The sequence below is a fragment of the Vulpes vulpes genome, chromosome 1, assembly GCF_048418805.1.
Source record: "Vulpes vulpes isolate BD-2025 chromosome 1, VulVul3, whole genome shotgun sequence".
NCBI lineage: Eukaryota > Metazoa > Chordata > Mammalia > Carnivora > Canidae > Vulpes > Vulpes vulpes.
The window spans coordinates 191,011,221-191,035,821 of NC_132780.1; the positions used below are offsets into that span (position 1 = coordinate 191,011,221).

Here is a 24,601-nt window from a genome sequence, read left to right on the forward strand (position 1 = left end):
TTCTCAAAACCCCAATTCAGAGTCACAGAAGACTGGCGTTGGAGCCTGAGCATCTGCATTTCTAACAATCACTATGTGACTTTTCGAACCATATATTCCCATTGGATGATGTAGCATAATTAATTCAATTAATCACGATTCTATATGATTTTTGTTTTTTTTTTTCAAATTTTTTTATTTATTTATGATAGTCACACACACACAGAGAGAGAGAGAGAGGCAGAGACACAGGCAGAGGGAGAAGCAGGCTCCATGCACCGGGAGCCCGACGTGGGATTCGATCCCGGGTCTCCAGGATCGTGCCCTGGGCCAAAGGCAGGCGCCAAACCGCTGCGCCACCCAGGGATCCCGATTTTTGAATCTCTTCAAGCAAGGTGAATTTTTAAGCAAGGTGAACCTGGTAGGAAATCTGTATGACATCATTTTATTTCTATATATTTTCATTAGGAGAAGGGCACAGACTAAAGGCAGTAGTCAGAGATAAATGCTTCTCTCACACTTATTCTACTAGGCCTCTGGAATTGAAGTTGACTGAATTTTACTTAGGTCCCCATTTTGTAGAAAAAGTTGCCTTTACGTGTATTGGATTTTTTTAAATACATCCCAGTATAAATATATTAACACCCATACCTAATTTAAAGTAATCTTCTAGAAACATGCCTGAAGGCTAGTCTATGTTACCACTACCTGGGCTTGACATTTGAAGTAGTGGTTCCAAGTCAGTGGGTCATTGCAAGGTCTAGACTTGTGTGAAGTATTAGGAGGCCTGATTGGCTGTTGACAGAAGCCCTATTTTTCAATCTGGCTTCTTTGTTTTAATCTCTATTTGTCTTGCTTCTCTGTAGGTACCATAACTGGCTCAGAACTGGGAAAAGGAAAATGGGGTATTACTTAATGCCTTACCAAGTTATCAGAAACTAGGGACAAACCCAAGGCATAGCAAAGGAAGAAGAAAAATTAGTGTACAGTAAAAAATAGAAAAGATTAACTGGAATTAAAATTTCAAAAGGAATTCTAAAAATAAAATAAATTAAAAAATAATAATTTTATTTTAAAAATAAGTAGGAAACAGAGACTGAAATAAGAAAAGCAAAACAAAGAACATATTTTTAAAATAACCGAAAGTGGTAAGAATGGCACTAACGATTGCTTTTAGTACTATTCCTGACAGCCAGCTGAAGAAAAGACAGAGTAGACGAAAGTCTAGAATGTTGATCTTTCCTCTTCTTAATGCTGCCTTTATGTGCAGACAAAAAATTAGTAATTGACCATTGATAACACAGAAATGTAATTATAGATACAGATACTGGTCACTAAAGAACTTTATCATGAACATGGGTAGGTTAACTGATGACTTTATCATGTACCTACTTAAAAGGGAAAACTTTCATGTATTTTACAAATCTGGTATAATTTAGTTCATTAGTTCTTTTGAAAATGTCCCAGAAATCATGTTTCAAAGGAATTTGAATAGACGTCCAGGAATTTAAACTTCTATTAAGCTCTTTAGGTGATTTTGATGTGAGTGATCTGTGGAACACTCTTTGAGAAACACGAAGTAGTAAATAACCTTAGAATCCTCCTCTGGAGGGGCAGCTGTGTGGCTCAGTCAGTTGTTTCTGATTCTTGATTTCAGTTCAGTCATGATCTCCGGGTCACTGACTTCAGCCCCGAATTGGTCTCTGCGCTCAATATGGAGTCTGCTTGTTCCTCTCCCTCTGCTCCCCCAACAACCCTGGGCTCCCTCTCTCCCCCAAATAAATAAATGAATAAAATCTAAAAAAAAAATCCTCCTCTGGAAATGATTCTGTTTACTTCATAGGTTTTATTTTTTATGATATAAATGAAATAATGTACATAAATGCTTCTAACAGAGTCTAGCACTTAGTAAGGACTTGACACGTTAATTCTTCACCCCAAATCACTTCCTTTTTTAAAAAATATTTTATTTATTTATTCATGAGAGACAGAGAGGCAGAGACACAGGCAGATGGAGAAGCAGGCTCCACACAGGGAGCTCAATCTGGTACTCGATCCCAGGACCCCAGGATCATGCCCTGGGCTTAAGGCAGACGCTCAACCGCTGAGCCACCCAGGCATCCCCCGAAATCCTTTCCTAATTTAGAAATTGTTTTCACTATACCAAAAGGACAAATGCTTAATTACAATATAATTTCTCCCTGCTCAATCAGATCACAATAAATATATTCTGGTGTTCAGTTAGATTTATTTCTCAATAGTTTTACTGATTGTTTAAGACTAATCTACCACCTGCCCCTGGTTAACATCCATTATACTATGTTCTAATAAGTGAACATCAAGATGGGTGTCATAATATTTTAATTCTGCCCCATAATTTGTGCTAACTTGTTTGTCACTATCTTAAATACCATATACCACTTGTACTTTAACACTATCTTTCCACGACTTGATCTGTAGGGCTGAAAGCACAGTAATTTCAGTTTTTAAGGTAAGACCAATGGAAGAGAGGACTCCAGGCAGACGACTTGTTGGGAATTCCTTACCCATCAACTCTATAATGATTTTTTTAAGTCAACTCTATTCCCAACACGGGACTCAAATGACAGATCAAGAGTTGTATGCTCTACCAACTAAGCCAGCCAGGTGACGCAACTGTATAATAATATTATAATTTTATCCTTTTAGAGAGAGGAGCTTGAGGGGGAAGGAGGGTACAGAGGGTGAGGAAGAGAGAGAGAATCCCAATCAGGCTTCATACTCAAGAGTGGAACCTGATGCAGGGTGTGACCTCACAACCTGAAGATCATGAACAGAAATCAAGAGTTGGATGCTTAACTGACTGAGCCACCCAGGTGCCCCTATGATTTTTAATAAGCAAGCATTTAATATAATCTATGTTAAAGCTAAATAACAAGAAAAGCATGTGAATCTGCAAAGTTTTGGAGCATCCTCCATTTTTCTTCTTTAAGTCTAGTGTCTTGCTTTTCTCAGTATATCTATTTTTATGGACAATCCTTAAACTCTTTGGAATTTTTGTTGGGGAGAAATCTCATATCTAAAACTTGGGGGGCACCTGGGTGGCTCAGTCAGTTAAGTGTCTGCCTTTGGCCCAGGTCATGATCTCTAGGTCCTAGGATGGAGCCCCACATCAGGCTTCCTGCAAAGCAGGGAGTCTGTTTTTCTCTCTCTCTCAAATAAATTCTTTTTTAAAAATTTAAAAAAAAAACCTTGAAAATGGACTTCAAAAATTAACAGAAACACCTTCTTCATGTCTATCACCTCCTATAACCCTGATGGAGAGAAAGTGATCTGTTTTTGTTTTAAAAAAGAATTTCAAAAATTATTTTAAATGTATTGCCTTGTATGTTGTATTTCTGACAAGACTAAAAGCAGATGATTCCAAGAACTCCTTTTCTAGATTATACAATGATCATACAACAGAACCTTGAACCATATTGCGTCAGTACCTCTTATAATTTATATATAAAGTTATGAGTAATACTACTGAAGGGAAAAATGTAAAAAAGATGTAAGTTTCTGAATTTATCATTATCTGTATGTCATTCTTTACCTTGTTTGTTCAGTGGCCAGTGAGTCAGTATTAATTTTAGATAAAGAAGATGGGCATGATTTGAAGGTTAGCAAAGTGTTTTTCATCTATGCTCCTCAAATACAACTCCCTAGTCTTCCAAGTGACTCAAAACAAATTTGCCTGCCCTGGAAATTCTTCCCCAAATTCTGGTTAGAAAGCAAAGATAGGAAAAATTGTGTGAGAAGCCACATAAAAAAGTGCTAGCCTATGATTACATGTGTACAAAGAGTTTACTTTGTGGGATGCCTGGGTGGCTCAGTGGTTGAGCATCTGCCTTTGGCTCAGGTCGTGGTCCTGGGATCGAGTCTCACATCAGGCTCCCTTCAGGGAGCCTGCTTCTCCCTCTGCTTGTGTCTCTGCTTCTCTCTGTGTCTCATGAATAAATAAATAAAATCTTAAAAAAAAAAAAACAGAGTTTACTTACCAATTAGTTCTCATCAGAGAGCAGGTGGGTCTGGATGAAAATGGAACCTTGAGAAGGAGGCCATGCAAAAATGATCTGACACATTTGTGTAGAAGTTGTGGATGAATGGGTTGCCATGACCTGGAGATGTCCTATGACAGAAGCTGGAAAAGGACTTGGGGATCAGAATTTCCTATCAGTTTTGCTGTGTAACAAACCACGCCAAAATTTGGTGGCTTAAAACTTCAAACACTTATTATTTCTAATATATCTTTGGGTTGGCTAGGTGATTCTCATTGGGAGAGAGCATAGACTAAAGGCAGTAGTCAGCGGTAAATGGTACTCCCACACCTACCATACCAGGCCAAGGATCCAGGCCCTATAATTGAAGTTGACTAAATTTTACTTAGGTCACTGTTTTGTATTTTTTTGTTGCTTTTGTGTGTGTGTGTGTGTGTGTGTGTGTGTGTATTCAGATATAAGCATATATATATATGTGTATATATATATATACACATATATTCAGATATATTCTAGGTATGTGCCAACGCAAATGTATGGGTGGGTGCCACATTCTTGATTGATCTTTGTTCTGAGATAGTTTAATCCTTCTACAGGTTTTTATTTCATTTAGCTTCCCCTCCAAGACCAATTTTTTAAAAGATTTTATTTATTTATTAATGAGAGACACACAGAAAGAGAGAGAGAGAGAGAGAGAGAGAGAGAGGCAAAGACACAAGCAGAGGGAGAAGCAGGCCCCAGGCAGGGAGCCTGATGTGGGACTCGATCCTAGGACTCCAGGTTTACGCCCTGGGTTGAAGGCAGGCGCCAAGCCGCTGAGCCACCCAGGGATCTCCCCAAGACCAATTTTTAATTAGCCAAACCTTTACAAACTTTTATGTTTTACTGTATAGAGTTAAAATGCAGTTGCCATTTTATTTTTTAATATTATTTATTTATTTATTCATGAGAGACACACACACAGAGAGAGAGAGAGAGGCAGAGACACAGGCAGAGGGAGAAGCAGGCTCCATGCAGGGAGCCCAGCGTGGGACTTGATCCTGGGTCTCCAAGATCAGGCCCTGGGCTGAAGGCGGCGCTAAACCGCTGAACCACCAGGGCTGCCCCCAGTTGCCATTTTAAATATTACAAGACTCTAGATTTCTGACCTTCTTGTGGCTAGTACTAAATAAATCCTTTTCTACTTTAAGGCTTGGGAGAATTGGAGGAAAGTAGTGCAACTGTTCATTTATTCAGTCTGTTCTATGGCTATTTATTGTGTACCTGCTCCAAAGTATAAAAGCAAACAAAAACACCTCCTCATGGGATTAAATTATATTGTAACATATGAAAATGACACTACTGATGTACCATCATTAAGTCCTGGAGTTTAGTTTCCCAGAAGTAAGGGAATACAGATAAATTTCCCATTCGTTTGCACTTTTTCTGTTTTCACCAAACTGCCCTCTCTAAACTTAGTGCCTCTCTTACACTCCCACAGTAGTGTATGAAAGTAGTGGCTTGTCCATAACCTTGCCAAAATAATGTGCTGTCAAACCTCAGGATTTTGTCAGTTTCATAGGCAAACACAAATTTTGTCATTTGTCAAAAACAAAACACAAAATGTCAAATTTTTATGAGAGCTAAATTTTTTGCCCATTTTTCATTTTTTCCTTCTATATGTGAGGGAGAGTCCAAAAGATACCTCACAGTTTGGGTGGTAGTGCTCCTTTTATAAACTTTTAATTTTTTTTTAATTTTTAAAAAAGATTTTATTATTTATGCATGAGAGACACACAGAGAGAGGCAGAGACACAGGCAGAGGGAGAAGCAGGCTCCACTCAGGGAGCCTGATGTGGGACTCGATCCTGGGACTCCCGGGATCATGACCTGAGCCAAAGGCAGACACTTAACCACTGACCCACCCAGGCATTCCAATCTTTAATTTTGAAAATAAGATGAATTATATTTGTGATAGGCATACAGAATTCTAAATCAAGCATTTGTGACCAGAATTCTTTTTGTGTAACAATGGGGGGAAAATCGATGTGAAATGCAACTGGCTGACTCAGTTCTAAGAGGATGCAACTCTTGATTTCAGGGTTGTGAGGTAAGCCCCACATTAGGTATAGTGATTACTAAAAAAAATAAAAATAAACTTAAAACACAAGAGTTTGATACTTATTTTTAAAAAACTGATGTGGATCTAATCAGTTCTCTGCAAAGAGATATTCCTTTTTTAAAAATACTTAAAAGATTTTATTTATTTAGAGAGCGTGAGCAGGGGGAGGGGAGAGAGGGAGAGAGAGAGAGAACTTTAAGCAGACGCTGCACTGAGCACACAGCCTGACACTGGATTTGATCCCACAACCCCAAGACCCTGAGCCAAAACCAAGAGTCAGGACACCAAACTGACTGAATCACCCAGGTGCCCTGAAAGATACTCATTTTTCAGTGAAGAAGCAAAATCATACAGTTCTAATAATGATACCTTATGGGTTTAATTGCTATCCCTCCAAAAGATATATTGCTGCCCTAACCCCCAGTAGCTGCAAATGTGACCTTACTTGGAAATAGTCTTTGCAGATGATCAAGTTAAGATGAGGTCATTAGGGTGGGCTCTAGCAAACAAATACAATACTACTCTTAAACACTATTTTAGGGGCAGCCTGGGTGGCTCGGCGGTTTAGTGCCGCCTTCAGCCCAGGGCATGGTCCTGGAGACCCAGGATCGAGTCCCTGCATGGAGCCTGCTTCTCCCTCTGCCTGTTTCTCGGCCTCTCTGTCTCTCATGAATAAATAAAACCTTAAAAAAAATTGCCAAGAGCTATATACAAATAATAAATTCACTTGCCTTTAACATTCTTTTGTATCTTTTCATCTACTCTTAATCACACTATGATATTCTTTAGCAAGTGCTTAGTCTATTAAAGTTCATTATCTCTCCTTTCCTGGCAACTGATATAACATACATTAAATATTATAATGTCCCATTTTCCATTTTTTGACAGCAGCATGATGCCATGATGATAATTAATTTGAAATAAAAAAGGAATATTACCTCTTGATTTGCCTGGGATAACTACTGTAGATTATATTTTTAATGTTTTAATTTTTATTTTGTTTGCAATTCTTCTTAGGACTTCACATAGGTGTTACATAATATACTTAAAGTCTAATAAAGCACCTAGAAGGCATAGTTATTAAAAGAAAATAAAGCCCACTCTATAAGTGCATCGTTTGTAAGTTCTACTCATAAATAAAAAATCACTAAAATGCTTTTAAGTCAAAGTATATCATATTTCAGATGGTGATATATAATTAATTGCTGTTTTTCATTTCTAGTGATCAATGTCTGCGTCCTTTTCCACTAAATTATATTTGGGATCATAGTGTAAAGTATGTAGCATTATAACAAATCAATTGCAATTGATTGATACAACGGTTATAACTAAGAATTGCATCTAAAAGAATCTTCTGTACTACTCGGCACTACTCAGTGAGTAATGTAGGAAATATTTTATGTACTTGCCAATGAAAAGGCATCTTTAAAGTCAGTCATATTCTACAATGCCTCAATGGAAAGTTGGGTAACCATCTAGGGAATTTACCAAAAGTAGCCAGTCTGGAAAATTGTTAGGAGGAGTCACAATTCTTTCACATCCGATCAGTTTGTCTGCACTTATTTCATCCTCAGGCCAGAAACATTTTTTTTTTTCTAGACTGTTTATCCCTGAGGGATGAACTGGTATCCTTATCCTAATTTAGGAATTGGAAGGGAGAATATGGTCATCAATTCACAGTAATGCTCTGGAGATTTGCTTTTTAGTCATAGTTTATCCAGCCAGCTAGCCTTTATTATCACGTTCACGTTCCAAGTTTTCCACTTTTGTTTTTATTTTTTTTTAAAGATTTATTTATTTATTCATTCAGAGAGAGCGAAGAGAGAGGCAGAGACAGGCAGAGGGAGAAGCAGGCTCCATGCAGGGAGCCCGATGTGGGACTCGATCCTGGGTCTCCAGGATCACAACCCGGGCTGCAGGCGGCGCTAAACCGCTGTACCACCGGGGCTGCCCCACTTTTGTTTTTAATACCATACGTGCTTATTCTTTTTTAACATGTCTCACTGCAATATTTAACCCCTTTAATCAGTTCCACGGAATACAAATTTTCCTTTACTTACGAGGGGGTTATGGCCCGATAAACCAACTCCAGGTTGAAAATACATAATTCGAAAACGCAGTCAATATACCTAAGCTACCAAACATCACAGCTTAGCCTAGCCTACCTTAAATGTGCTCAGAACACTCTTACTAGAGTATAGTTGGGCAAATTTATGTAATGCAAAGTCTATTTTATAACAAAGTGTTGAATATTTCATATAATTTCTTAAAGATTTTTAAACTTTATTTATTCATAGAGACAGAGAGAGAGAGAGGCAGAGACACAGGCAGAGGGAGAAGCAGGCTCCATGCAGGGAGCCCGACGCGGGTCTCCAGGATCAGGCCCTGGGCTGAAGGCGGCGCTAACCCGCTGAGCCGCCCGGGCTGCCCAAGTTCTCACACAATCTACTGAACACTGTACTCAACGTGAACAACACGGTGGCCCTATGGTTACGGAATGGTTACCTGTGGGGACGCCTCGGTGGCTCAGTGGTTGAGCGTCTGCCTTTGGCTCAGGTTGTGACCCCAGGGTCCTGGAATCGAGTCCCGCAGGGCAGTTTCTGCCTCTGCCTGTGTCTCTGCCTCTGCGTGTATGCGTCTCTCATCAGTAAATAAAATCAGGGGAGGCCCAGGCGGCTCAGCAGTTGAGCGCCTGCCTTTGGCCCCGGGCCTGACCCTGGAGACCCAGGATCGAGTCCTGCAGCGGGCTCCATGCATGGAGCCTGCTTCTCCGTCTCTGTGTCTCTCATTGATAAATAAATAAAAATCTTTACAAAAACGGTCATATGCGAACCTGTTAGTAACCGCTGCGAGCACTTGCCGCCGCCCAGCATCAGGAGACAGGATCTGTCACGTGACCCACGCCCTGGAAAAGACCAAAACTGCAAAAGATCAAAACTCGAAATGTAGAAGAACGTTTTCTACTGAACGCCTATTGCTTTCACACCCTCTTTACGTCGAAAAAATGGTTAGTTTAAATCACGTAAGTCAGGGGCCGTCTGTCTGTAGTCCGTATGGGATCAGACCTGATCCCAGACCCCAGACCCCAGGCTTGGTGTCAGACGGGGGTCGACCAGCACCACCTGGTCCTGGGTGTAGGAAGAGGCTTTGGCAGGAAGGAACTGTGCAGCCACCAAGCGGGAAACAAGGGGGAGCGCAGGCCGCTGACGTTTTGGGAAGAAATACCCAGATACGACGGTTCGGCCTGCGTGTTGGGCCGCAGGCCTTTTGGGTAGTTTGCGAGTAACTCCCGCGTGCGTCCAGCTTGAGGCTGGGTGGAGCGTTGAGCGAAGTGAAGCGGCCCGGAGGGGGTTCCCCCAACTGCTGTGCCGCGGGGGCGCTCGGGGGACCCCCAGGTGCGTCGCGCCGGGCTTGGATGCGCACGGGGGGGGGGGGGGCAGCGGCTCCTGCGCGGTCCCCCCAGGGCGCGCGTCGGCCTCCCGCCTCCCTCCCGCCGGGCGCGCCCCGGGTCGCCGGCTGAGCTCTCCGGGGTCGCGGTGTCAGGCCCTCGCCCCCCCCCCCCCGCAGCGGCGGCCCAGCTCCGCCAGCGCCGCGCACGCCCGGCCCGGCCCGGGGATGAACCGCCAGGTCCAACGTGGCGCGCCGGGCGCGGGCAGCCAATGACGCGGCCCCGAGCGGCGGCGGGCAGGTGTGCGCGTGCCGCCGCCTGACGCAGGGCTCGAGCCGAGCCGCCCGCCGCCGCCGCCCCCGGCCCGGCCCCCTCCTCCCCGCGCCCCGCCACCCGCCGGGCTGCGGCGGCGGCGCGGCGGCGACACACACCGCGCGCCCGGGGCCGAGCGCCGCCCTCGCCCCGCGGCCGCCCCCGCCCGCCTCCGCCGGCTCTCGAGGCGCTGACCCTCCCGGCCCCCGCCGCGCGCAGCCCGGGGCTCGGGCCGCGGACGCCAGGCCCCTTCTCCGCCCCGGGCGGCCGGACCGAGCGGCGCGCGAGCTCCCGCCTCCGCCTCCGCCTTCACGACCCCGCTCCCACCCGCGCTCCCACCCGCGCTGGCCGCGCGACCATGAGGCGCCCCCGCAGGTAAGCGGCGGGGCCGGGGGAGCGCGCGGGCGCGGACGGCGCCGCGGCCCCGGGGCCGGCACGTGAGCAGCGTCGAGGGGAGCTCGCGGGCCCGGCGGGGAGGGCGCGGGTCTGGCGGCGGGCGGTCGCGCGGGCGCCGGGGCCGCGTCCTTCCCGCGCCGGCCGGGCCGCGTCGCCCCCCGAGGGGCCGCGGAGGCGCCGCCGAGGCGCGGGCGGCCGATGTACTTCCGGGTTCACACCTTTCTGTCCCCGCGCGGTGCCGCGGGGTCGGCGTCGCCCGCGCGCTCGCCGGGCGCTGGGGGCGCTGGGAGCGCTGGGGCGCGGCGGGGGCGGCGGGGGCGCGCGGGGGCGCGGGGCCGCACCAGCAGGGGGCGTCCGCTCCTGCCCTGGGCGCCCCCCGCCGGGCGTCGGGGATCGCGGGGGCCGCGGGCGCGCGGCGGCGGCTCAGGCGTCGGAGCGGAGCGGAGGCTGCGAGGAGGCGGGAGGGGAGCGCCGCGCTGTAGGGCGCCCCGGGGAAGGGGACACGGGCGAGCAAGCCCCATGCGGGCGCGGGGGCCTCGACCGCCGACCGGGACCTCGGAAGCGGGTGCATTGCGAGCATGTGCAGCCCCAGACTGTCCCTTTTTTATTTCTTTGTTTTTCCTGACTGCACGCTGGGAAATCCTGGGTGTTTTCGGTTCCCCTCTTACCCTCTGTAGTTAGTGTCCTCGTTGCGGGGAATTTCTTAAATGTAAGTCATGGGCCGCCATTTTGAATCGTTTCGTGCAACACAGGCTGAAATCGCAGGTTCCTGCGTCCCCGGAGTTCCTTGCTGCGTGCGTGGGTTTTTGGTTTTTTTGTTTTTTGTTGTTGCTTTTTTTTTTTTTTTTTTTTTTCTCCTGTGCGTTTGTTTTCATCCCCAGGTCCTTAGGGTCCCCGGCTGCGGTGGCCGTTCCCAGAACTGAGTTCCCCGGGGCAGACTCTTCTCTGTATCTACCATTGTTAACGGGAAGGGGGGGAAAAAAAAAAAAGAAAGAAAAGAAATTACGTTTGTGTTTTATTGTTTTTATTTCTCGGCCGCAGATAACTGCGGAAGTTAAAGATCACACAGGACAGCTGCTGTTAGGATGGATTTAAAACGTCTTTACTGTTGGAAGGTGTGACTCAAAAGTGATTTTTTTTTTTTTTTTTACTCTGAGCCTGCTTTTTTTTTCCTTTTTTTTTTTTTTTTTTTTTGGGTCCGGATTATTACCATGGTTAGCTAGGTGCGAAGGTGAAAATGCTGCCTGAGATGCATTGGTTGGTAAAAAGCAAATTTTTAAGCCCAACACTATGGTGAAACATCCCTATTTAATTTTGTAAAACGTTTCGGGGCAACTTTGAAATGTAGAATTAAATCCTTGGAAATTGACGCCACTTTATGTGATTTTTCAAAATGTAAGTTTCTGATGAGATTTATGCCCCCCCCCTTTTTTTTTTCCTCCCCTGCTATGGATTTGTACAAAACTGATAGAGGAGTCCGTTTTAGGTAACAGCAGAACATATATAATAATCAGTTTTCCATTTAGATTGATAGACCCTTGTCCATTTAGGGGAGAATTCTTGCTTCCCCAAATTCTTTATCTCTGAATGCATGAAGCAGGACAAACACATTATGCCTAAATTTGCTAAAGATTAGCTTCAGGAATCAAACTGGCACAGGCCGCTTTCTAGTCCATACCTAGTAGGAGGGGAAGATACTACAAATGAATAAAATGCTCCATTTGCCTTTTCTATGTTATAAATAGGATAAGCTAATCATTGCTTGATAATGTCAAGAATTTAACTATCTGGATCAATTTGTAATGCATATTGGTTATAAGAACTATTCTGCTAGCAGATCTGGAACCAAATGACTCAAGGATCAGTTCTCATGAATTCTTGCCCAGTTACAGTATTTCATCATCAGTCTGTGCCAAACTTCTTTCAGAAACGATGAAGAGTTTGTGAAGTTAATCAGGGCTTAAATTAAAAATCTGTTATGGGGCGGGGGGGATACAGCGGAGGATACTTTGTAAGTGAAACAGATTGAGTGTTAATGTGGTAGTACTCCAAGTCATCAGAATGACTTATTTTAAAGTGTGTTGCACATGTAAGTTCCCCCGAAAACCACCAGGATTTTAGTAAATGTGGTTGTTTTAAACCTTTTTAATCCTACTCACTGACGAAAGGGAAGATTAAACAAGATCTTAACCTGTGTGATAGTTTGATAACTTTTTGCTATCTGTGGTCATGTAACTTTTTTTTTTTTGGTATCTGTAGCATCGCTATCATAATTTATAAACCATGATTAAAAGAAACATAAGTTGTTAAATAAAACATGCAAAACAGTCCTCGGGTTTAGGACTGATTGAGGTCTCTTTAAAATAATTAAACTGCTATTCATAAGTACCAAAATTTGGGGACTATATTAGAAGGCTCCGGTAAGAAAATGACCTATAAACATTTGTCTTAATCCGCAGTTGAGTTGATTTTTAAGAAAAAGAAAGTGGAGATTCACAGATGAAACAATTTAGAAGTAGGTAAGACTGTCGGTTATGAGAGGGACATTTGCAAAATTTTGGTCAGCTAGAGAGTTTTCTTGATTTGACAATTTTTAGTGGAATCTTGCTTCCTTTTAAAATTCTGTACATCCACAAATGCCCAGAGTCTTAATGTTTGAACGCTTAGAACCTAACCTGTACCTAATTTTCTTGCCTTTTCAAGGGGCTGTATTATCTTTTCAAATAAGTACTGTTTTTGATGAACCACAAGGGGAAAAAAAGAATTTGCAGCTTGCCACTTGGAACAATGAAAATTCCTTACATGAGAAAAACTTAAGATTGATGCCTATGAACACATGGGAGTGTATATGACACGGACTCACAGTGGTTTGCCCGCTGTGGACATGTGTACGGGGTTGTAGTTCTCCGGCACAATGACTCTATGAAGTCGCTGACCATAGTGCTGAACCAGGACAGCCATGTTGGTCAATGCTGAATCTAGCTGAAAACTACACAGAAATTGTGTAGAGGTTCAACTGCATCCTCACTGCAGGAAATACATACATTATATCTCATACTTGCTGTTTTACGTATTCTTCTTACCCAGCCGCATTGAAATGAACCAGAAATCGTGATAGAGAAATCGTATTTCTTAAACATACTAATTTATTGTATAAAATTGATTTTTGAATAATGTCAGTAAAATCAATGGGATCGATGCTTGAGGGTTTTTTCCTTCCTTTGAAAGCTGCTACTTGCAGATGAAGACCAGATTTTACAACCAATTTAAGCAACCAGTGAGTTCTCTCAAAAACTACACTTAGAGTTGTTACTACTGTAAGTTTGAGTAGGAACTTGATCTTTGCATTTTTATTCATTATTATATTCTGGCACTCTGAAAATCGACATGACAGCATGTGATTATTGAAAATAATAAAGTTAGAAATTACTCATGAACTAAATTCTACTTAGAACACAAGCAATTTCTAGGTAAAGAGAAAAATATAAATTTTGAAATTATGATCTTGATTTAGCACTTTGAGGAAATTTTCTATTGTCTGAAGCAGGATAAACACCAGGCTGTCATTGCTTACAATATTACTGAGTTCTACATTCCGTGAAACGAACAATGGTGTGAAACCATTATAGAAATTACCTGAAGAGGAATGTTGTAATACATTTAATATTTCAGTAAAAACTACTATTTTAGGCATAGAACTTTGACAGTATTTTCCTAAAAATAGACTGGGTTGATATGCAGGATCATCAAATTAAGGGTCAAAGGTGACAAACCAGGACAAAGGGCATGCAGCTCATTTTCAAGCAATCAGTTTCTAGTTTTTTCATGGCTGAACAAAAGCTTAATTATATAGAAAAGAGGAGTTAGTGTTGAATGACCAGTTCTAATGGTGGAAAAACATGTTTTAAATTTGCTACATATTTCGAATCACCATTTTTTATTTGGGAATGCAAGAGCCAAAATGCTGCTTTTATATCTTTCAAACAATTCTTTTATGTAGCATATTTTTCAGACTCTACAAAAACATTTTAAGTAAAATATTCTATACCGTATAGGCTAAAAACAGACTTTACTTTTTTTGTAGTTTTAAAATTTTGGAAAAAAAATCTGTAAACCATGTTTTATCTTTTTGCATTAGTCTCTTAGTATAGTCTTCTCTACTAGTTAAAATTCTGTTATTTTTATCTAGTAGTATTTTTATTACACCATTAGATCACTGGCAGTGATGTAAGGGTGAGCAGCCTCTAAAACATTTCTTGATGTTAAATGTTTATAGAAAGGAGTTCAATGCACTGACACTTCTCATTTAGTTGTTAATCTCTTGTGATATAAATTTTTAACCATTAATGTTGTATATTAAAGTTTAAAAATGTATTATCAAATAAAATTGTTTTAACTTTGTAATTAACTAGAAGTGTTCGGATTTATTTAGTCATTTTTGTTTGTCATTTCAAGAAGCTACTCTAAAGTTTTCATCTTACAGTTAATGGTGGGCCTTCACAGCATGTGTGATTAGCTTCATTAAGATAGGAATTTTGCCATTATTTTGACTCTTTATTCTAAAACCACTCTTGTTTTTATTTTCTTTTATTCAGTGTAACCCTGACAGCTATGACTTATTATACAAAACTATTGTTTCTTACGGTGAAAAATACAGTTTGCATTGGCAGAAACAGCTGCTGTACCTTAATTGTGCTACAACATTCACATTCAAGTTAAAGAATTGTTTACCAGTTAACATTTGTGCCATAGTCAGTACCTTTAAGCGATCTGGATGGTTTGCCGGTCAAATTAAATTATTTGTTGAAGTTTTTTATTTTCTAGGATAAAATATTTTTATTACAGTATTTGACAAGAATGCTAGGGCTGCTCCTATATTACATGAAGCCAATCCAGTTGCAGTTTGTGAAATGGTTGAGAAAGTTAAATTCACCTCTGTATTTCAGCTGTATTAGAAATATTAACCTCTAAGGTTAAGTGTTTACATAATATAAATAAAATAAAATAATGTATTATAATTTACTTCATAAATATAAAAATGCAATTTTAAAATGTTTTCTGAAAGCAATATAAATTCTTTTCCTCCTCTCAAGATAATGTTCTAAATATTTGAGTAAATGTGAGTTTTCCTGTGTTAACATTCCAATACCTATGGTTTTTCAAATGTGTAAAGTTACATGTAATTATTTGTTTTACTATAAAGTAGATTATTTTAAGTTTTCTGTATCTGTGTGTAGATGAGACTATAGCCTTTTCAGTTTTATCTGAAATTATAGTAGGATGTTCAGTTAAATTACAAAATGACTTATCCTGATTTTACTTAGGCAGCATTTGAATTTATCTATTGACTTAATTTGCAAAAAAAAAAAAAAATTATAGGGGAGTGTTTTAATACATATGACCATTCCTTTAAAGGACAGAGTAAGAAAACATTTTCATAAAGCACACACATTCACTTTAATATTGAACTTCTACATCTAATATTTTATTTCACATGTATATGTGTTATATTTAAGTTGCAACAAATGTAATAAGTATCCTGCTTTAGGTTTTACTCTGGTGTTTGTATAGAGTGTTTGTTATATGATCATAAATAGTCATTTTTTAAAGCCTTTTCTTCTAAATATCCTAAGAAGGAAGAGTCACACTGTTGCTTCTTTTGCTTTTCAAAGAATGTATTTAGTTTAATGATAATTGAGACATATTGTAAATAGACAAATTTTTGTTATAAACCATAAAGTGAATATTTTATTTAGTAGACTATAATATATTTTACACTTAACATAATTTTGGAAGATACTGATAATTGGAGAAACAAGATTTATTATTTTAGATTTCTTTTTAAATGTTGAGAAATTGTAGTGATGGGAATAAGTAATGAAATAATTTTCATTTTATGATAGTGAATATCTTTTATTGCTAATTTGTTTTTCACCAACTTAAATTTTGTCTTTTTACAAGTAAAAACTAACATTATGTAAATTGAATTCAAATAAAATTGTGAGTAATATGTAGTAGCATTTATATTTATTACTCCAAGTCTTTGGGCTTAAGAATTTGGCAGTTTTAAAATAAATTTCAGCGTATAGTATAGAATAGTAACCATTTTCTTTCTTTCTTTCTTTTTTTTTTTTTTTTTTTTACCATTTTCTTTTTCATTGAATAGTTACAGTAGTGGGTTAACAACAGCGTGTAAAGTACTTGAGAAGAATATTGTTACATATTTTAATAGGAGGAAATTTGAAATCTAAGAATGTGGTGAATAGTGTTTATGAATTAAGGAATTTTATAATAATGAGTGTATATTTAAAATAAAATTATTGAAATCACTTGACATATATATATCACAATAGCAATGGTCAAATGATTAATTGCCTGTCACATTCTCTTTTATGAAAAGATGGTTTTAAGAAAATTTTGTATACAAGTCCATTTAATTCATAAAAGCTATCCTAAGAATAGTCAGCCAGGATTCAGAAATTCATTAAGTCATTTGTTTGTTAAGAAATATGTATCAAACACTAATGAATGCCAGGATTACAATGATGACCTAAATATACACAATCCCCTCCACCCCCTCAGCACCATAGAGCATACCATCAAGTTGGGACAGGGAACATTTTCATGGGCTATTATGTCAATTACAGTTCAGTTTTATGTGGTAGAAGCATTGTATTCAGTATGGAACAATAAGAAAAAGAGATTTAATTAGAGATTTAGATGATTAACAGAAATTATTGTGGTGAACGTATTTTAGGATATCACAGTTTTAATTAGATTTTTGTTTTCTAAAATTTACCAAAACCTATACTATCAAATGAAAATACCCATATATAAAATTACAAAAAGCTGTTTTGGGAGCATTCATACATTTAAAGGCTTATTTTTTTATTGTTATTTCATATCAAAAAACAGTCACCTGTAGTAAAGATATGAACATTTACTATTTATTTCGTTCCTAAAATAGTTATTCAGTAAAAACTGCATGGATGGATTTTAATATCCATAGTTAAATTTAATTCTATTTTTTAAACCTACTCTTGTTTTTGAAAAGTTTTAAACCATTACTTAACATCAGTGAAATAATTCCATCTTACTTTTTCTTTGAAAGGGATGATAATATTAAAACTCAGTAACCAAAAAACATGTGGCAAGTTTGTACAGTAAAAAATCTGAACATCTTTATCATTCAAATTTATAGTATTATTTAGCTAACTTTTTACACCATTTGATTTTCACTTTATTAAGTCTACCATTTATAATAATTAAAATAATTATTTGACAAATTTTGACAAATCCCTACTGTTTTTACACATTTTTTGAATATGTTGGTTTGAACTTTTCTGTAACTATAAGCACATAGAGAAGATTCAGCATAAACTGGGCTACTGGAATAGGAAAACATGAGCTAGGGTTTTGTTGAAATTTATGTACAATATTTAAATATACTCCCACTTAAACCAAATGTACAAAATCAAACAATACAGGTTCAATGTAAAGGAAAACTATTTCAACAAGTTTTATTAATGAATTTTGTTAACTTTAGGGTGTGTCATTATCTTCTGTCTTTTGGCTGTAAACACAGGATAACTGAAGGATTTAATGTACAGAGGTTCACGTGCCTATTGTTCACATTCTTCCTCTATTCTTTTCAAATCTTACTCAGTGGGATTGTCATCCTTTGTAAGAAGAATCTTGGGTCAACATTCAGTAGAACTCTGCCCTTGGAAAAGCCTCCATATCATTTTGAGAAGAAAATTAGATTGCAACTTAAAGAATTTACACATGATAGTTTATTTTTTCATGAGTTGATGTAGTAGATGTAGTGTGTAAAACTTAGTTAAGGGAAGAAAGACAACCCTGGGTGGTAGCAGGTGAGTGGATGCATGTTCAAACAAATCTGTTTTCCAAACCTCAATAACTCTAAACCCAGGGAAAAAAAATGATAACTCAGTGGTCAGCAGGAGTTTCTCTTCCAATTGCTATACTTCGTTAGTGGGTAACCTCTTTATTTCAAGTTACTGTGTCTTGACATCTGCCAGTGGATATATATATTAGAAACCTCCGTACTTACTCATATTTTTGAAACAGCTGTTTTTGCTTTTTTAAAATGTAAATTATCTTAGATATTTTTAATTAAGTATACCGAATGGTTAAGTGTATTACTATTATTTTTTTTCTAACAAAGTATGTGAATATAATGGACCCCCTATGAATGATATAGTATCACAGTTAGATTCTCATGATTTGTCTTCTAAAATATACCTGAAGCGAACAGTCAAATAAGTTCATCAGTAATATATTGTAAATTGGGTTGGTTTTTAACTGTGGCTTAAAAATGGGATTTTTGAATTAATAGTGTGAAACATTAAAAAAAATTTGAATCTGTTGTTCGTGAAATTGGGTCATGAACAATTAAGAGTTCTCTTAGTGGTCTTGTCCAGTATGTTTTTTAAACTCGTGTCCTTAAATAGGAACGAAAGGCAAGTTTATGCCAATTGGTTATGTGATTTTGCTGGGTGAGTCTTAAATTCTTAAAAAAAAGTTTACAGGTCACTTCACAGAGTCAAACACCTAGGCATTTTATTGCTTTCTAATAAGCCATTAAACTGAAGAAGAGGCAATTAAATAGGCAATTAATGTAGAACTGACTTGAGCTCTCTGATTTTAGGTTCTTCAGAAGACGATGAGGTCATTCAACCAGGTTTCATCAGCCCCAGGTTAGTCTTTACTTTTTTTTTTTCCAATTAAATATTTAACTTGACTAAGGTTTTAAAAAAATTCCTGGAAGCATATAAGAAAACTTGACAGCTCTCAGGAATTCTCCACTTTGGCAAGGTGGGTACTATATCCTACTGTTCTCCAGATGATTTCATCTATAAACTGATATTCCCACCAGAATTGCCTGGATGAAATATTCTAATTCCTTTTCCTTCTGATTTTAGCAGTATTGGATTTTATGATTTCCTTTTCCATTACTCAGGCAAGACAGATAACATATATTTAAATGCTTGTGGAGATTTGTGGTTTGTTCATTTTTGTAACTCCCATATCAAAGCAGGAACTCACAGATACCTGTTGAATTAATTTAAGGATGACACGTGGTGCTATTTCCAAATATTTTACCATAACATAAAGAGCAGAGTTTATCAAACATTTTTCAGGGATCCAGGACATTTTCTTAATATAGGAAGCTCCATTTATTTTGCTTTTCATGAATATGTGTGAAATTTGTTCCTCATTGTACTGCAAAAATAACTTTTTAACAATTTAAACCCGGACTTTAAAAAATATATATCCCTTTACTTATTTAGTTGTGCCGTAAAAAACAGACTTTGGTGTATAAATATTTTCTTGTATTACTGAAATTAACTGAAAACACTTTTCAGTAACAATTCTACTTGATAATAATGTAGTATTTTGGCCTCTGCTCTGCTGAATTTAGTGTCTTGGGTCTACTTTTGATTAATACTATTTTGGAAACACACTTAAGAGCTATAATATAACAAAGTTTATGAACACTAATAAGTTCAAATAAAGAGCTGTTATTCTGTTATTAAGCTTACTAGGTATAGAATTGTAGGTAGCAAGAGGAAGTAGTAGGGATCAAATTTTTAATGAGGAAGCCGCTGATATGCTCTGCTGTTTGGCACTTTTCTCTAGAATGAATCCTTTGACGCGGAGATGACGCTCTTAATGAGTATCATGAAAAAGAAGATTCTGAAAAGTTGTTAAAATATTTTAATTTACCAATGAGTTGCCCCTTAATATAGATTATGTTTTTTCTCTGGTGGCAGATTGGAGGCAGTCCAGAAACCTTTTTCTTTTCTGTTGGGAAATAATGTTAACACCAATGTGTTAAGTGACTGCAATAAAGTTTCATGTCTGTGTTTCCTTGTGATTAAAAAAGGGTTGACCAGGAGAGGTTCCACTTTGAAGAAAGAAAGTTTGTTTTCACAGATTACATTTAAGCTGAAAAACTTGAACATTGACTGGTTCAGTCTTCTCACTTTGCAGAGGAGGAAACTGAGACCCAGAAGCTCAGTGATTAGTCTAAGGGCAAAAGGTCATTAAATGGGACCAGAACTCTGGCCTCCAGTTTCTTTCTTTCTTTCTTTCTTTCTTTCTTTCTTTCTTTCTTTCTTTCTTTCTTTCTTTCTTTCTTTCTTTCTTTTTTCTTTCTTTCTTTTTTTAAAGTTTTATTTATTTTAAGTAATCTCTATACCTAATGTGGGGCTCGAACTCCTGACTCCTAGATCAAGAGTCCCATGCTCTACCAAACCAAGCCAATCAGGCCCCCCTGGTTTTCAGTATTTAGTTCTTTTTTTCTCCACAGATTTGCTTCCCATAGAGGCATCTTCAAAGCCTTAAGATTTCTTCTCACTTGCCTAATCTTTAACTCCTGCCCTCTTCTTTTCCTTCCCATTTTTCTACTTGTCCTCTATTCCCAAATAAACCCAAAACGAAGATGTTAAAAGAAATAACTGGGAAACAGTTCACACTCTTATTTCAGCTTATTTCTTTAGATGAGATTAAGTTTTAATGAATAAACCTTCATTCTTTACTTTGGGAGACAGGGAAAGACTTGTGTGCTTTACATTATTTAATGTAATTTTTACAGACTGAAAATATTCACTGTAAAAATATCTTTGAATTATGAAGGATACATGTTCAAGTAGTACAAGTGAAAAATATGACTAATTTTTCAGATAAAACATGACACTTTTTATGCTATTTTGGGCACAAATTTAGGCTATTACTAAATGATTCTTCAAACCTATTGCTTTTCAAGTTAAAATCACTTAAGGAAGTATTGAATACAATTCAGAAAATATTTGGGAGGAGTAATAACAAAATTTATATTTCTCCTTTTCATTGGGGGAAAAGTATGTTAATAGAATTTTTTTTGTATCCCAGTTTTTTTTAAAAAAGAAAGTTTCTACAAAGTGGTGGTCTTAACGCCCCTTTTGTGAATTAATTGTTTGCTTTAAATACTTTGCTGAAACAGAAGTGACCAAAAGGAAAGAAAATTGTTTTTGAAATAGGAAGGCAATCGGTCTAAAAAACTTTTAAACTTTTATGCTAATCGTTTCCTGTTTTTCCATAATTTAATTATGCCTGGGAAAATGTGTAAAGATATTTAAGGAAAAAGACTTTAAGAGATTTTTACAGCTGCGTAAAAATTCTCCAAGTGGAACGATTGTGTTTAAGCCAGAGCATTTTGCTTCCAGATAAGGAAATTAAATGAGAACGGAATTTTGCTTTTTGGAAACAAAAACACAATACCCCCCCCATTCTGAAGTGCCTCTACTCTAAGACCGGCGCACCCAGGCGAGTACTCTTTCATCTGACTCCGTATTCTAAGAATTTCAAGAAAAGTTCTTTGCCAGTAGTTTGCTGAGACGCAGTGAGTGGGAGGAGGGCTCGGAGCAGCTCCCCGACGTGCGGGCCGCGGCCCAGGGCGGGGAAGCCCCCGGGGCTCCCGGGGCTCCCGAGCCGGTTCCCTAAAATCGCCCCCGGCCGCCCCCACCCCTTCCCCGCAGGAGTCCCCCAGCCTCCGAAGGCGCCTGGCCACGTTTTCCAGCTTCCCGAAAGGACGGCGCCGGGGCTGCCTGGAGACAGCCCCCTTCTAGGTCGGGCCCTGGCGGGGCTCGGGGGCTCGGGGGCTCGGGGGCTCGGGGGCTCGGGGGCTCGGGGGCTCGGGGGCTCGGGTTCCTCCTCTCCCCGGACGTCACGTCGCTGCCCTCGGAGGGAGGCGGGCACGGCCCGAGCGAGTGATGCGGGCTGCGCGTCTGAAGGGCCGGGGGACACGGGCCACACGTGGCCCCCCTGACGGGGAAGGCGACGCTTTCTTTTGTTCGGTGCTCTTGGGCCCAGACGACAAAACTCCAAAGCCCCTTACTGGGGAGGAAGCAGCAGCCTCCTTCGGGGAGGTTTGGCTTCTGAGAGGAGTCGGTGATGTGATGAATAAAGGGAAAGGTGACTGCGGGGGGACGGGAGAGGAAGTGGCTGGGGCCGAGGTGCAGGGAAAGGGCGGGCCTGGGGGGCCTGGGGGGGCCGGGGGGGCCTGGGGGGGGCCGGGGCGCAGACCTCGGCCTGGGCCTCGCAGGCGGAGGGGAGCGCGGCCGGGCCGGGGCGGCTGGGGGCGCTGCCACCCGCGGCCCCTCCTCCCGTTCGAAGGGGACCCGCAGCCCGCAGCGTTGTCTCTGCCCTGGCCGGTGCTTGACAGCGGCGGCCGCTCCCTGCGCTCCTCCAGGGTGGGGGTGGGGGTGGGGGGGGGTGTAAGAAGGGAAATAACGACCAATGGGGTGCGTGCTTCGTTTTTCTGAAATGAAGAAACCTTAGATTGTGATGACCAAGGGGCCGAGGAGAGGTGAATTCCTTGATTTCTCTCCCTGGTGCCTTGATGATGCCTCGTGACTCCCTGAACTCATTTTTGAAACATTTGGAAAGAACGATGATAAATCAAGCTACTAAAAACGTTTGGCTCCCCCCCCCCCCCCCCCACAAAACATGCGTTTTGAGTCAAGCACAGGTCTTTCTGGCACTAAAAACAAGTAGGAAATGAGAAAAAAATTAAAACCAGAAGACTCGAGGAAGGTGACAAATTGGAAAGCATTCTAGGAGATTCATAGGACTATTTTATGTGAAAGAAGCACTCTAAGGGCTTAAAGAGATTATGGCAGTTTTATAAAAGGATCTTAGGCTCAAAAGATCGCGGGGGAGGTAGGCAGAAAAGACGAGTCTATTTAAAGGACAGTGCCACATCCCCGAAATAGGGATATTTTCTGTCTCATTCTGTCCCCTTCCTCCACTTCTCTCCCTTCCAGTCGCCTCCCCTCCTCCTCTTTTACTCTTTCCTCTCCCCTTCTCTCCCCCCCACCCCATCCCCCCCCAGGTATGTAAATGTATTTGCCTTAAATTCTTTGTGAATGAATGTTAGAGGATTTCTCAGAGTTCCCAGTTGGAAAAAAACCCTTCTACACAACTTGAAAGGCTGATGTCCCTCTCAGGAAATGAATGAGTCGATAACCCCTGACACCAGTGACCAGTCCAGTGAACCCTACCTTAATTCCACTAATACTGGAGGCCCCCAATCAGGCAAGACTGTGAATCTCATAACCACACCACTCAATGTGGTTCAGTTCTGGTATTTCACACTTTTCACTTACATATATCTGTAGGTTTGACTTTCATCAGATTTAACAATCAACAGGGTTTCAGAATCCACCTATATTTGTTGTTTCTGATTTAATGACGAAACTATTTTCTAATTGAAAAATAAACCTACAGACAAAATATTGTTAACCATAAATGTGTGTTTATGACAAAACTAGACTATACTGGTCTGTGAATTTTACGATAATTTTTCATATAAATAATAGCATTTACCCTCAGTTTCCATGAATACTTTTTCAGATTATTTTTCTGTTATCAGGTGTTGATTTTTTTTTCAGATGTTTTTTTTTTAAATCAGATGTTGGTTTTAAAAAGTAATTCTTTAACATAGAAAACATATCACTTAGTGTTTTTCTGTTTCACAGTATCTGAAATGTTTCACCTGAAATGCCACTATTAAAGTTACTTCATTACACATCAGTGTAATCAGTTGGTTTCCACTATTAAAATAATGCCTAAAAATGTTTTGTTAGCAAATAATTTTTTTTGAGCGCTTTTGTCACACTTGCGAAATCATTTGGATCTGTACACTTTTGCTTTCCCCCCTACCAGCTGAAACATGGTTATTCTCCCCAAAGTAAATAAAAATGAGAAAGCTTTGCCTCCTTTCCTGGGGAACAACAAAAGAAATAAACACGAAAAATCTTTCCAAATTGATCAGTTTTGATTGATGCCTTTTACCACAAACAGCTGAAAAGAGCATATTTACACACACATCCATTTACTTCGGTTCTGAACCAATCAGTATTAGTTCATATTTGGTTGTTTAGTACGGGGACAAAGTGTCAATAGGTGCCTTCTGTAGGTCTTCAAAAGCTTTTAGATTCAGAATCCCCACATTTTAGTTTGTGTGAAACTGAGTGTGGCCGGTTCGCGGAGGCGGGAGGGGGATTGCGGGGACGGCGGGGGAGGGTCCCCGGTAGCTCTGCCGAAGGGAAGTGGTATCTGTACAGTTTCTCCGTAAACTGCTTGTTTAAGAACATGGGGGGTGGGGTGGGGGAAAGAGTGGTGGGGCGTTTTAGTGTTTCCGCGGAACGGGTTCTATTTTGTGTGTTAAAGGAAGCGAAGCCCGGATCTCGTTGATCCACAGTATTCCCGGCAGTGTTGGGTGAGGTCGGTGATACTGGCGCCCGCATCTGGCGATCCCCGATCCCCATCCCTGAGTCCGTGTGAAAGGTAAAGGGCGAGCACTTTGGACCTGGGGCCGGGCCGGGAAGGCACGGTCGG

At 40.4% G+C, this 24,601-nt stretch overlaps 1 protein-coding gene and 1 long non-coding RNA gene across 2 annotated transcripts in view; one reads left to right on the top strand and one right to left on the bottom strand.

Annotated features, from left to right (window-relative positions):
- Positions 1–9,518, bottom strand: part of LOC140597729 (uncharacterized) — a 48,805-nt gene extending 39,287 nt beyond the window's left edge. The window contains exon 1 of the long non-coding RNA XR_011999618.1: positions 8,933–9,518. This is a non-coding gene — a long non-coding RNA (uncharacterized lncRNA). The remainder of the gene's footprint in view (positions 1–8,932) is intronic.
- Positions 9,519–17,548: 8,030 nt separating this feature from the next.
- The window catches only part of LIN28B (lin-28 homolog B), a 128,774-nt gene continuing 121,721 nt past the window's right edge, over positions 17,549–24,601 (top strand). Inside the window, exon 1 of the mRNA XM_072738111.1 lies at positions 17,549–18,915. Coding sequence (XP_072594212.1) covers positions 18,882–18,915 — 34 coding nt within the window. The 5' untranslated portion in view covers positions 17,549–18,881. The remainder of the gene's footprint in view (positions 18,916–24,601) is intronic.